This window comes from Oncorhynchus mykiss, chromosome 18, assembly GCF_057628025.1.
Source record: "Oncorhynchus mykiss isolate SJ-2025 chromosome 18, ASM5762802v1, whole genome shotgun sequence".
Lineage (NCBI taxonomy): Eukaryota > Metazoa > Chordata > Actinopteri > Salmoniformes > Salmonidae > Oncorhynchus > Oncorhynchus mykiss.
Window position 1 is genome coordinate 64,824,128 of NC_143039.1, and position 13,208 is coordinate 64,837,335.

General features: G+C 41.2%; 1 protein-coding gene across 1 annotated transcript; it reads left to right on the forward strand.

The window, feature by feature from the left end:
• The first annotated feature begins 6,496 nt into the window (after nt 1-6,496).
• On the forward strand, nt 6,497-11,348 carry LOC110496950 (homeobox protein XHOX-3-like). The gene is made up of 3 exons (XM_021572951.3): nt 6,497-7,108; nt 8,157-8,392; nt 9,504-11,348. The coding sequence occupies exons 1-3, from the start codon at nt 6,736-6,738 to the stop codon at nt 10,029-10,031; spliced, it is 1,137 nt and encodes a 378-aa protein (XP_021428626.1). The 5' UTR covers nt 6,497-6,735; the 3' UTR covers nt 10,032-11,348.
• Nucleotides 11,349-13,208: the final 1,860 nt, after the last annotated feature.

Here is a 13,208-nt window from a genome sequence, read left to right on the forward strand (position 1 = left end):
TTTCTAACATGTCGCTTCTTAAAATGTGTTTGAAAGCTAACCCTAACCTTAACCACACTGTGAACATTATGCCTAACCCTAACCTTAAATTAAAACAAAAAAGAAAATTATTGTTTTCATACATTTTTATGATGTACCCAATTCCGACTTTGTGGCTGTGGTAACTAGTGGAGACCGTTGGTCTTCTCATTGGCTAGAATGGTCCCACCTGATCTTGCCTCCTCCCGACTGCCTTCCATTTTTTAAAACATTTATTTTCATTGATAGAGCGGCCACTAGAGTATTAGTGCCTTGTTTCCCAAAAGCACAAATGGGTGTGTCATGCCATTTTTTTTTGTGAGAGTGTGATTAGGAGACATCTTGAGGATTTCAGAGATGTATCATGTGTTGGACTAATGTGTTGGATAGATGTCAAAAGAGGTAACAGAAGACTGAAATGCAAATTGGGTCCCACTTATACCGAATTCACCATAGGGATTCATTGAAAATAAAACACGACTATCAATTTAAATATTTATATTTGCAATGATTCTCTAAATTAGATGTTTAATATACCCGATGCAACCTGATTAATTAATTAATTGCAAAACGTGTAGCAGCCTAACTAATACACAAGAAATGGAAACGTGTGATGTAGGCCTATAAGAAATATTGCAAAAAAATATTTCACTTTAATGTTCGTCTACTTGGTATTTAGAAACACATACAGACCAATGGAATCCCTTTTCAATAGGCGTTACAGTACAAAAATATGCATTTGTATTTCACCCCACACAAAGGATTATGCAAATACATATTTAATGTATAACAAGTTTATATGGTTTTAAAAACTCAAAATTATCTTGCAAAACTCGAAGATAGTCAGAAATAGAAACCTAAAAGATAGTTACTGATTATGCCACAGAGGGTATCATCAGATCAGAGATTCAGAATAAAACAATTGATAACCAACTTTATAGCTAGGCCTATGGAGTAGCCTAGTATGCTTTACTGCCAAAATACACAGAGGGTTTACATTTGGCTGTGATTGTGGGTATGTCTACTACAAATATTTAGCCTTGGGCTATAAAATAAGGTTCAGTGTTCTCAGACAAGTCGGTGTATTTCCATGAACCCAGATGAATGGAGGGAAAACAGTTGAATGAGAGTGGAACCTAGCATAATGGCCTAACCAACAGATGTTTTTGGAATGGAAACGTTGGGATTTTCGGGTTTACACAGTATTAAATGCAATTCGTTTTAAATGATCAATGCAGCCAATATTATGAATACTATTATGAATACAAGGGGTCATTATAAGCAGGCCTAGACCCCCGTGGTACAGTGGTCAGCATTAATTAGTATTGTAGTTAGTTACTCATTATTTATTACATTGTACTTATGGCAGCAGGTTAACCCTAAACTTCACCCCAACATGAATCATGGTGTGGAAGTCATTCTTAATCTGAACCAGTATTAGTAATGATTATTTACACAATAGGACTAACGGCAGTATTCGTAAGTGTTAACAAAATCCAAGTAAGATAGTTTGAAGAAATAAGACATTTTGGTATCAATTAATGCAATATTATGAATACAACAACGCTCAATGGAATATAGACTATGTATTATGTATATACAGTATATATAGGGTATAGCCTATAACGCAAAGTTTCTCAAACCACCCACAATAGTTTAAAACATAGTAGGCTATGTCTTGTTGATAACTCAAACTTCAAAACATCGAGGAACTTATACACTTTCAGTAGTGTTGGATGATCCAGGTAGCCAGGTCCCTATCTCTGGACATAGGCTTAAGGAAACAGTCTTGACTTACCGAAATAATTTCCCTCTCGTGTCTCTCCCAACCGTGGAATTCTATCTGCTGAAGTAAAAAGCGAAATATTATTTAGGTTCTAATGATACATTTTATTACCATGGTTCCGATTGTGACTCGGTGGATAGAATACGTCATAAACGTTTATGTCTCTCGCGCTTGTCTTGACCTACCTACCTATCTATCTATCTATCTATCTATCTATCTATCTATCTATCTATCTATCTATCTATCTATCTATCTATCTATCTATCTATCTATCTATCTATCACTGACAACGTCCTCAATGATAACTTCTCATGGAGGGACAATTACATAACATTATTTTCTCCACTTTCTCATTTTAATTTCAAGAACTTCCATTTTATCACACAGGTGGAATAATTGTATGGTAGACTACTAGGGCTTCAAATGATTGAAGTGACATTTCTTACAAAATTAAATGACAGACAGAAATATAAATCTAAAAGATATAATTCCCTGAATTGCTTTTTAGTACAGAAGGTTCAACATTGTTGTGCAACAAGTTACTGCTTTTGCCAGACAGAGCATCATCAGATGGGAGATAAAGAATACAACAATTCCTATGCAACTCTAAATTGACCTATGGGGAAAGAGAGTAGCCTATGATTAGACAAAGGAATGAGAGTATAATCCAATCTGAAACGTTTATAGTTTTAACAGTACACTGTAGTGTGTTTCAGAGGGATACAGAGAATCGCGAGATAAAAGATGCAGACCTTAAAAACGGCATCTAATATCCTTACAGAACCGGCTCAAACACCTTTACTGTGAACTGTCATTGTAAGCGGAGAGTAGAGGGAGTGAGAGCTAGAGAAGAAAAGGAAGACAGAGGGGGAAGGGGAGATGTGGGCCTGTGTGCAATGTGAGAGAGGAATTTCACTCGGTCAGTCGCCCCCCTAAGAATCCGCGAGGGCTCATGTGCCTTCCTATTTTTCAACAGGCGAGGGCGCACGAGGACAGCAATGGCTGCGCGAGACTGCTTGGTGGCATCCCCTTGTCACTACGACCCCTGACGTCATCCTAGTCCCCAGTACACTGATACTGTGTATGAACTATAGGACATGTAATATGAGTCAATGCACCTATTCTACAGACATGTTCCCTGCCCCATCCCTAACCTGCTCAATCTAACAGTGGAATCAGAGGACACAAGAACTGGATAGTCCAATAAGGAGTGGAGAAAGAATGATTAGCACTAGCATCCCGATTCTCCACCCTTCGCCCAAAGCTTTCACTTGTACACTCCTCATCATCAATTTAGCACCGTGTTTTATCCATGATGATTATTGTTGTGCAAGTGCACTTTGGTAGAATTTTGGAGAATCGGGACCCAGCTTTCCATACTTCATCTCCGTCAATGAGGTAATAACAGCTTGATCTGGATGCTTATATTTAGCCTATTCATATAAATCATATACAATTAATATTAGGTATCCTAATCCCTAATTATATGAGCCCATCCTTCAATAGTAATGAGAAAGAATACCTAGGATGCTAATTGTAATGTGTAATGTGTGACGCATAAGCAGAAAACAAACAGACAAGAGAGTTGTAATGGGCCCCATTACGATTCCAGGGCTCAACTTAAAACACCGTGAAATCTTTAAAGTGGTAATATCAAGTTCAACCTCCCCCAAAGGCCATAGCCTTAATAAAAGCCATGTCCTTTATCAGTGTGTTTAGTGAATTTTTACTGCGCTAGAGTACATAGATCAAAGAGAGGTTGGGAGACGTCTCGCATCCAGAAAACATGCAAGGCGTCGCCTTTATCTGCGCGTGCGCAACCCCCAATAGAACACAGGCGTGTGTGCACATAGAATGTCAGAAATAGTTTTTTTTCTTTTACTCGGGAGACATGGCTGGACAAAAAACATAATCACAATAATCAAATGGTTGACTAGTCCAGTAATGTGTAGCCCTCTAATATTTCTGATGCTTATTTTGTATTTTTTAAAGTTTCACCCTATATGATCAAATATGCCATTATGAAGGCTATAGTATACCTGGTAAAACTATACAATTACACTAAAACAATGCTTCCTAAATTATAGGTCTTGGGCTGTAATCAAAAATGTTCCTGTAGCCCAACCTGGTTTCACAGTATTTCGTATTATTCTGTACTTAAATCCGAGAGACACCATCTAGTATGATATATTACGTTTCATATGGTATGTGTTCATTTGTGGATGTCCATCACCCATTTCGTATGATATGTTATGAATTACAATTCGTATTATAAGTTAATAATTAGAAAAACGTACAATATGTTACGAATTTGCAAAAGTACTACTTCTAGCTAGGTGGCTAGGCGGCTAACGTAAGCTAGCTGGATAAAGTTATCCAGGCTAGGGTTTAGGGTTAGGGGTTAAGGTTAGGGGAAGGGTTAGCTCAAATAGTTAAGGTTAGGGTTAGGGGAAGAATTGGCTAACATGCTAATTAGTTGCAAAGTAGCTACAAGTAGTAAGTAGTATAAAAGTTGCTTATTAGCAAAAATGCGAAAGTTGTCCATCAAATCAAATCAAAATCAAATCAAATGTATGTATATAGCCCTTCGTACATCAGCTGATATCTCAAAGTGCTGTACAGAAACCCAGCCTAAAACCCCAAACAGCAAGCAATGCAGGTTTAGAAGCACGGTGGCTAGGAAAAACTCCCTAGAAAGGCCAAAACCTAGGAAGAAACCTAGAGAGGAACCAGGCTATGTGGGGTGGCCAGTCCTCTTCTGGCTGTGCCGGGTGGAGATTATAACAAAACATGGCCAAGATGTTCAAATGTTCATAAATGACCAGCATGGTCCAATAATAATAAGGCAGAACACTTGAAACTGGAGGAGCAGCAGCACGGCCAGGTGGACTGGGGACAGCAAGGAGTCATCATGTCAGGTAGTCCTGAGGCATGGTCCTAGGGCTCAGGTCCTCCGAGAGAGAGAAAGAAAGAGAGAAAGAGAGAATTAGAGAGAGCACACTTAAATTCACACAGGACACCGAATAGGACAGGAGAAGTACTCCAGATATAACAAACTGACCCTAGCCCCCCGACACATAAACTACTGCAGCATAAATACTGGAGGCTGAGACAGGACAACATTCAAACCCACAGCCTTTGGGTTGCTAGACGTTTGCATTATACGCCCACCCATCCACCCCGTCCAACCACCCTACTTTCGTTTTCGCCTTAAGCAACCATCTAGGTAACCATACCAAGTAACATATACTACTTTTAGTGTCCCGGATTTACATTTCTATGTTACGTCTAGTCTGTGAGACCAGGCTGTGTTGTTGGTTGTTCAGACTAATATGTCAAATGGTAGGTAATCTTAACTCTGACCACCAGGACTTGACCTCTGAGCACTTTACTTGACACCACTTTAGAGGAGGGGGTGAGAGAGGGACAGGGGGGATGGAGAGGGATAGGACGGGGCATTGAGATGTGAGGAAGATTGCGTGTTCTGTTCCAATTACGCAGGGTTCTATGGACACTTGGACAGGCCACTAAAGAGTGGACATCTCCATTTCATTTCATTAGAAGCTTCGAGGCGCGCACGAAGCATGTTGATCCAAATGGAACATGTTTTAAACGCCTCTATTAAGCACCAATGAGAATAGATCTGATTTAACTTCCCTGTGGAATGGAAGTCTCAGGGACAATGTATTATAACAACGTGGTCATTTTGTTATAAGATGGTCCTATGCATTGGTGGCTACGACGGTTTTGATTGTATTGCTTGCAACGCTTTCCTTTAAGCTGAATAACTTGGCAAATACATCAATATGGTCTTCATTCTGTCCAGTGCAGCTTCCTGCAATCAGATTTTCAATTGAATAACAGGCCTTATATTGTTATGCGTTGTTCTTCACATTAGACAGGGTTTTGTTTCAGACAAGCCATACGTTTTGAAAGCTGACAACTTCAGATTCACTCACACATACAGTACTACATGACACAATTAAGGGGATCCTTTGCACGTTGCAACAAACCTCACCATACTGATATATTGTGCTCCTGCTGTGGATTACAAATATCACAATGGTAAACCAATTAGTTTCACCATTTAGCTTCAAATACACACTATAATATTTCCCCCAAAAAATATGTGTGGGCTATTTGATGACCACGTCACAACAAACAACGTAAATAATTTGCCCCTTGTCATGTAAATAGTGGGTTAATAATATGGATTATTTCATGGCATCACATTACACATAACCTGGTGTCCTATAAATTAGTGAATAATTATTTCTCATTATAATTGACATATCAATATTGTTCATCATTTTAATAATTGAGTACCTCTTAAGAATGACCTTTAGAACGGTTAAAAAATATATATAATTGAAATCTTGAAAATTTTTCAGAATTCCTCGTTTCGAACGGTTTTGTTCCCTTGTGGAAATTGAGGATTTAGAGAACATTGACGTTCAGTGGACTATGTATACTCTTTATACCTGCACAAAATAATTTGCTCGTTAGCTCATGCGGTGATAATGTGCTTGTAGCCAACACTGTCCAAAGCTGCCTGTCTTCCCTAGTCTCTCTCATCCCGCGGTTGTGATTGCTCGTTCTCTGTTTATCCACATCCAATCGATGCGTGGCGTCATCAGGGGTGCCATTATGACGACTGCCCTATTAAGAATGACAGCTCGAGAGAAAGAGAATGCAATGGTGATCCCTCCCAGGGCTTGTGCCGCACTCTGAAGCGCTCGCCTCGCAGGATCAGAACGTACATCCCCCTCTCTTCTCTCCTCTCATTTCAATCAATTCCTCTACTCTTTTTTCTCCACTCTCACGACTGAATCCCCTCGCCATCCGTAGCCTGCAGTGTCACAGACAGCTTGGCTCTCTCCATAGTGATTTGGCGCCCGTTCATTCCACGCGCGTTCGTTCGTTCGTCGGTAATGGAAAACAGAAAGGAGATGGTGATGCTCGCGGAGGGAGGTCAACTTGGCACGGTGGTTGGCAAGACGGGCTCTAATTTCTCGGAAGCAGTTGGAAGCCCAGCGCAAGAACCGCAAGGAAAGACGGTCCACAGGAACTGCCTGAGCCCGGGTTCTGCACCCTACTCGCGAGACAGAGCGGACGAAGAGGTGGAAGGCGCACAGGGACGCGTGTGCGCTGATGTAAGGCCGGTTGGCATGTCCTCGTCTACCGAGAGACACCGGATAGATCACACCAACAAAGAAACCAGCAGCTCTGACACTGAGTCAGACTTCTATGAGGAAATTGATGTGAGCTGCACGCCAGAAAGCATGGACTACCCCAATGGGAAAGGTAATGACACTATTCATTTCGTTTTCTCAACACATTGCATGGATGTGATTTTGAAGGTGGGAAAATGTAAATTAATGAATGCAATCGATATGACTGTGTAAACATGGTCTATAATCGATTGCTAGTAGCCTATCTCTGTGCATGCAGAGTCCAGAATAAAAAAAAAAAGTAAATTATGGCGTAACATACTCAAGATATTCCGTACGATTGAATTATGGATAGGGAGTGACAATTTACTGAACATAATTGTTATTGTTTTTATAACAACGTTAATTTGGAATTAATTAATTTCTCTATAGATTGTTACATCCACACTCATGAGAGATCTCAGCTTGTTATTGGGTTGCACCCTCTTAGCTAGGGTTTTAACCACAGTGTCACTTTTAAAACGAGTTACCCCGGGGCCAGACACCCTGTAGCAAATTAACCAATCTGCATACTGCTAGTATAGATTTTGAGTAAACAAACCACAAATAAAAATGGCAGACCCCAAAACACTAAAATAGCGTATTAATTCGTTGGTAGACTGATTGGAATTATCTAGGGACCATACCCCAGGAGAACTGACATCAGACTGGTCATGTCTTTATGAAAAAGAGGCTCCAAATGAATTGTCTAATGCTTTCCATATGTCTTTTGGGGACCCGCTTTCAAATGAATGGGAAACAGTATCCTACATGTTTATATATGCTATTATCTTCACATCGGGTTCTGCGTAACATATAACTATCACAATGATGGATTAATATAATTATCCCTTCTGCAGTTAGCTATGGTATTCATTTATCTGGATTATTTTGTTTACTCTAGGCCTACATAGGCTTAATTTATGATGAGATGCATTTTAGCTAGTTGTGGTGCTCTGCTTTCGATTTTTTGTCAACCTCAGCCAAACGAAAAATAAAGGTCTGCAGTGACAATTATACAAAAACAAAAATAACAAAAGAAAACCTGTACAACACTTAATTGTAGGATACTATTGTCATCAAATGTACCTTTAGGCTATTCTATAACTAATAATCTGATTCATGTTTTAAACCCATTCCAGGTCGAAACGGTGATTCCCCCTGCCACCCAAGTGACAGCGGCATGGATCTTGGTAAGATGGGTTCGGGACAGGGCTCGCTGTCCTACGGGGCCGACGCGATGCGACGGTACCGGACAGCATTCACTCGGGAGCAAATCGGTCGGTTGGAGAAGGAATTCTACCGGGAGAATTACGTGTCCAGGCCGAGGAGATGTGAACTGGCGGCTTCACTAAATTTACCAGAGACCACAATCAAGGTAAGATGAGGCTCTTCTGCTTAAACAGTAGCCCATTTCAACATCATAATGTTTCTCTACAACATATAAGCCTATTGCCAATATAAAATATTTGGCATAGAAAGGACATATCTTAGTTGCAAATCTAAAAAGAAAATATGAGTTCACTTGAAATCATATCAGACAAATCGAGGCCTAGGCGACTCAGCCTATATTTATGTGGGTTCTCAAAACAATACAGTAAATGCAATTTCACGGGCAATATTGACCTAAATTAAACGTTAATTCATTGTGTTAATGATTAAACAGAAAACATTTAAGGGGCGAGCTTAAGTATCCATTAATGAGCTGGAATTTGCATAGGCCTATAGTATATACATATATATATATATATATTCATTTTATGTATATATATATATATATATATATATATATATATACTTTTCTGCCATATATATACTGAGCTTGCAAAACATTAGGAACACGTTTCTAATATTGAGCCGCACCCCCTTTTGCCCTCAGAACAGCCTCAATTCGTCGGGGCATGCTTAACAAGGTGTGGGATGCTGGCCCATGTTGACTCCAATGCACAGTTGTGTCAAGTTGGCTGGATGTCCTTTGGGTGGTCGGCCATTCTTGATACACACAGAAAACTGTTGAGAGTGAAAAACCCTGCAGCGTTGCAGTTCTTGACACACTCAAACCCGTGCACCTGCCTGTCACCTGCTACCATACCCCGTTCAAAGGCACTTACATATTTTCTCTTGCCCATTCGCCCTCAAAGTCACACATACACAATCCATGTCTCAATTGTCTCAAGGCTTAAAAATCCTTCTTTATCATGTCTCCTCCTCTTCATCTACACTGACTGAAGCGGATTTAACAAGTGACATCAATTAGAGATCTTAGCTTTATCACCTCGATTCACCTGGTCAGTCGATGTCATGGAAAGAGCAGGTGTTCATAATGTTTTGTACACTCCGTGTAGGTCTGCCCACTGCTCTCTAACTGTAATGCCATTTGGAACCGTGGGTAAACGTACAAAAACAGCTGTAAATCTGTTATTTGTCTCATCACAGACGTATGAAGGATCATATTTTACCCCGCCTGTCTGTATGTTTGTGTTCCATAGGTGTGGTTCCAGAACCGCCGAATGAAGGACAAGCGGCAGCGTCTGGCCATGACGTGGCCTCACCCTGCCGACCCCGCCTTCTACGCCTACATGATGAACCACGCAGCCGCCACTGGGAATCTCGGTTACTCCTTCCCGTCCCACCTGCCATTACCGTATTACTCCCACCTTGGGGTCGGAGCCGGCTCGGCCTCCTCCGCTACCCCATTCTCCAACCCACTCAGGTCCCTCGACAGTTTCCGGATGTTGTCTCATCCCTACCAGAGGCCAGAGCTGCTGTGTGCGTTCAGGCACCCATCCCTGTACCCTAGCCCGGCCCACAGCCTCGGTCCCGGGGGGAGCCCCTGTTCCTGCCTCGCCTGTCACTCCGCTCAAACAAACGGCTTTCCACAGAGGCCCACCGGGTCAGACTTCCCGTGCTCCCCAACGAGCAGGACTGACACGTTTCTGACGTTTACACCGTCGGTGCTGAGCAAGTCCTCGCCGGTGACTTTGGACCAGAGAGAGGAGGTGCCATTGACCAGATAAAACGAAGAGAACACATCTACATGTGTTCATTGGACTGAGTCAATGAAGCGCAGAAGAGGGCCATACGCTTTTACCATGATGAGCTTTTATCAAACTTAAAGAAAACACATGAACAAGACTCAAACAGCATGAATATAACGCTCGTGTGGAGCAGACTCCATACCCGCAGCAGCATAAGCGACAGGTACTGCAGCGCGTGCTGTTACATACACCTGCTACATTACAAAAAGGAGAGATGAGCGAGCTCGGAGTGCAAATAAATAGCCTACCCAGTTTTTAAGCTATATGTTTTCAAGCACCAACGCGATGATCTCACACATCATGCTATCCACTGGAAAACATAATTTCAGTTACAAAACCCCATGCAGACCATGAAATATTCCGAGATCGGACAAAAAACACATTTGATTTATCTAAGATTAATTTGGTGCGAAGAAAGAGAGAGCCCAGGCGGACTGGGAATTACAGACAAACGTTTATCTCTGTGATGGATGGTGTTAACGGTTTATCATTATTTGTAGTCTCTTCACATGTCCAAATTGACCTACATATATGGGTAGGCTAGTTACACTAGAATGATGTTTTCCATCTTCTTTTTTTAACAAGGGAATTTGTTAACAGACTGCACCGTCTCATTATGGCTCCCTCTCCCTGCCCGAGTGTCCCTTTTTTGAAGGTCTGGGTCGGAAATGTGCAGATGCTGGTAAAATTAGTAAGTGATGTATATGTACGTGGCAGATGAATTTTGAGTGTTGAATTAATGATAATACCGGCCGCGCGCGGAGACCGGGAGGGATCGTTTCTGCCAAACCGTAACAAGGCGCCAGGGGAACGGATTAGCTCGCTTTGGCTTGACGGGGGAAGAGAGAGAGACAAGCCATTGGACAATCACACCAGGCAAATTAGGCCGAGTTCGCTCGAGCTGCCCATCTCACCCATATACCCTCGACTGAACACTAGCCACCACCTCTCTCCCCCTGCCCACCCCCCATTCTATTTTACCCTCAGCCAATGTTCATAAGACCGAATGCTTGGATAAATGCATTTATAACGACTGATTCTGATACTATAAGCCTTATATTTATTATACTCATTCTAAAATAGTTTGAGGAAATTGCTATTATTTCTTTGTTTCCATGTATCGCTTTGCACTGTTACTGGCATAGTATTTCATCGAAATAACCCTGTCATGTTTTAGGGAAATTGCTGCAAAAAGGCTCAAGAGAGCGAATTCACTCTGTGGTAATTTTTGCTGAATATATTGTTGGATTGTTCTGGACTTCAAATTTGCAATAAACAGCATTTCAAACAACAAAATCAATCGAATGTTTTATTCTAAGGCTCACGGAATAGGCATACTAAGTTTTCATTGCAGCCTGGGCATCAAGGGAAGGCCTACATGTAGAATCGTAATCTAAATAAAATCAAAACAATTATATTCCAAAAGGTTATTCATATTCTATTGATATAGAACCAAGTAATTGCACATTGTTAGGCCTAAAATAATATAAGTAGGCCTATGTAACTTCCTAGCAATCTATTGACTTAAAGGACTATTATAGACAAATGCCACAGAAAAATATAACATAAAATAGACCTAAGGTACAGGGCATTGTCATTGCATATTGCTCCTAACGAGAGCAGTAATTTGACCGAAGTGGTCGGTGTCAAAACACAGAATTGCTGGGCGTCGTCTTGTGATGGGCGCGCGAGAGGATATGACAGCTAAGTGGTCCCCCGGATCCGTTAACGCCAGTCATTATTTTCTCTCCCACCGGTTAATAGACAACGGCAGAATCTGTTGTCTCGAGAAGATATTGGAATGCTAAAAGATCGATGATCTAACTGGCCCCACCAATCAGCGCGAGCTTAATTTGTTGCGTTTGACGCGTAATTGAGTCGCAGGCTCTCGGTAAACGAGATATTTCTGTATATAATGGGACACTAGGAAGAGGCTGTAGCACCACGAGCTCAGGGGCTTTTAATATGTGTTTACATCGTCGAGAGGGTAGATTAGAAGTTATTTCAGCAAATGAGTAGTGCAAATGTGTGACATTTAAGTCGAGGGTGGATAAAAGCATTCCAACATGAAATGTGAAATTCCAATTTTCAATGGTCTTGAATATAGTAGATCTATATAGGCCTAACTATGTATTGAGGGTAAAATTAGATAAACTAAGTCATGGTCGTGCTCTAGTTAACACATTTTCAATCGTTATCTAACGAATAAACGAGACAGCATTAGCTTACTGTTGTTTTAACTTAGCCTACCATTTTAGAAAACAATACGGTCTTATTATCGTGATACATTTCACCCTCCTATAAACACACGTTTCTAAAATATATTAGCCTATATCTATTTTTCTATCTGAAGAGAAAATAATGTGTTGGCTAATTATTCGTTAAATCATGCTCCCATCCGGCGTGCATTCCGGTGTGTCACGAGGTAAAAGGTTCGCCCTAATCAGGCAGCCCCCGCGAGCCCCCTCTGAAATACCCTCCACCCTACCCGCGCCCGTCTGATTGATCGCCTTATTAACTGGAGTTCTTGTAAGTGTGACCGAGCTGATTAAAATGCATATGTTTGGAATAATACACCGTTTAAGCCGCCCGGCAGAAGCCACAAGGCAGATTTATGTAAACCATCACGCCATATTTCTGCCTTATACGGAGATTGCAGGACGAAAATAAAAAAAAAATTGGGCTTGTGCATAATAAAATAATAGCAAAAAAATAAAATTTTAACGAAATAGATATTCAAATGCATTTGCCATTTCACAATTGTTTCCCATTGGACAGTGGCAGTGTGAGTTATGGTTAGTGGCCAGGACTGGTTGGGGCTGATTTGGATGAACCCATACAGTAGCAGCCCCCACCACCACCATATGATCCTCTTTTCAAGCGCGCATCACAGCGCCAGAATGACACATAAGTGATACAAATTGCACACATTTACCCAACAACAAATATGGATCCCCAGCTATCCCTTACTACGTTGGATCCTCAATGGCCTAATCCACCATTAACACTCAATTTAATCGCTGGAAGACAGTATACGACCGAGCTACAAGATATGATAGACTTCTCTATTGCACACGAAACAGCAATTACCTCGGCCTTAGAATATGTTATTAGTGAGAATTGGCGCAGGGCTCGTCGGAACCCTGACTAGCACAA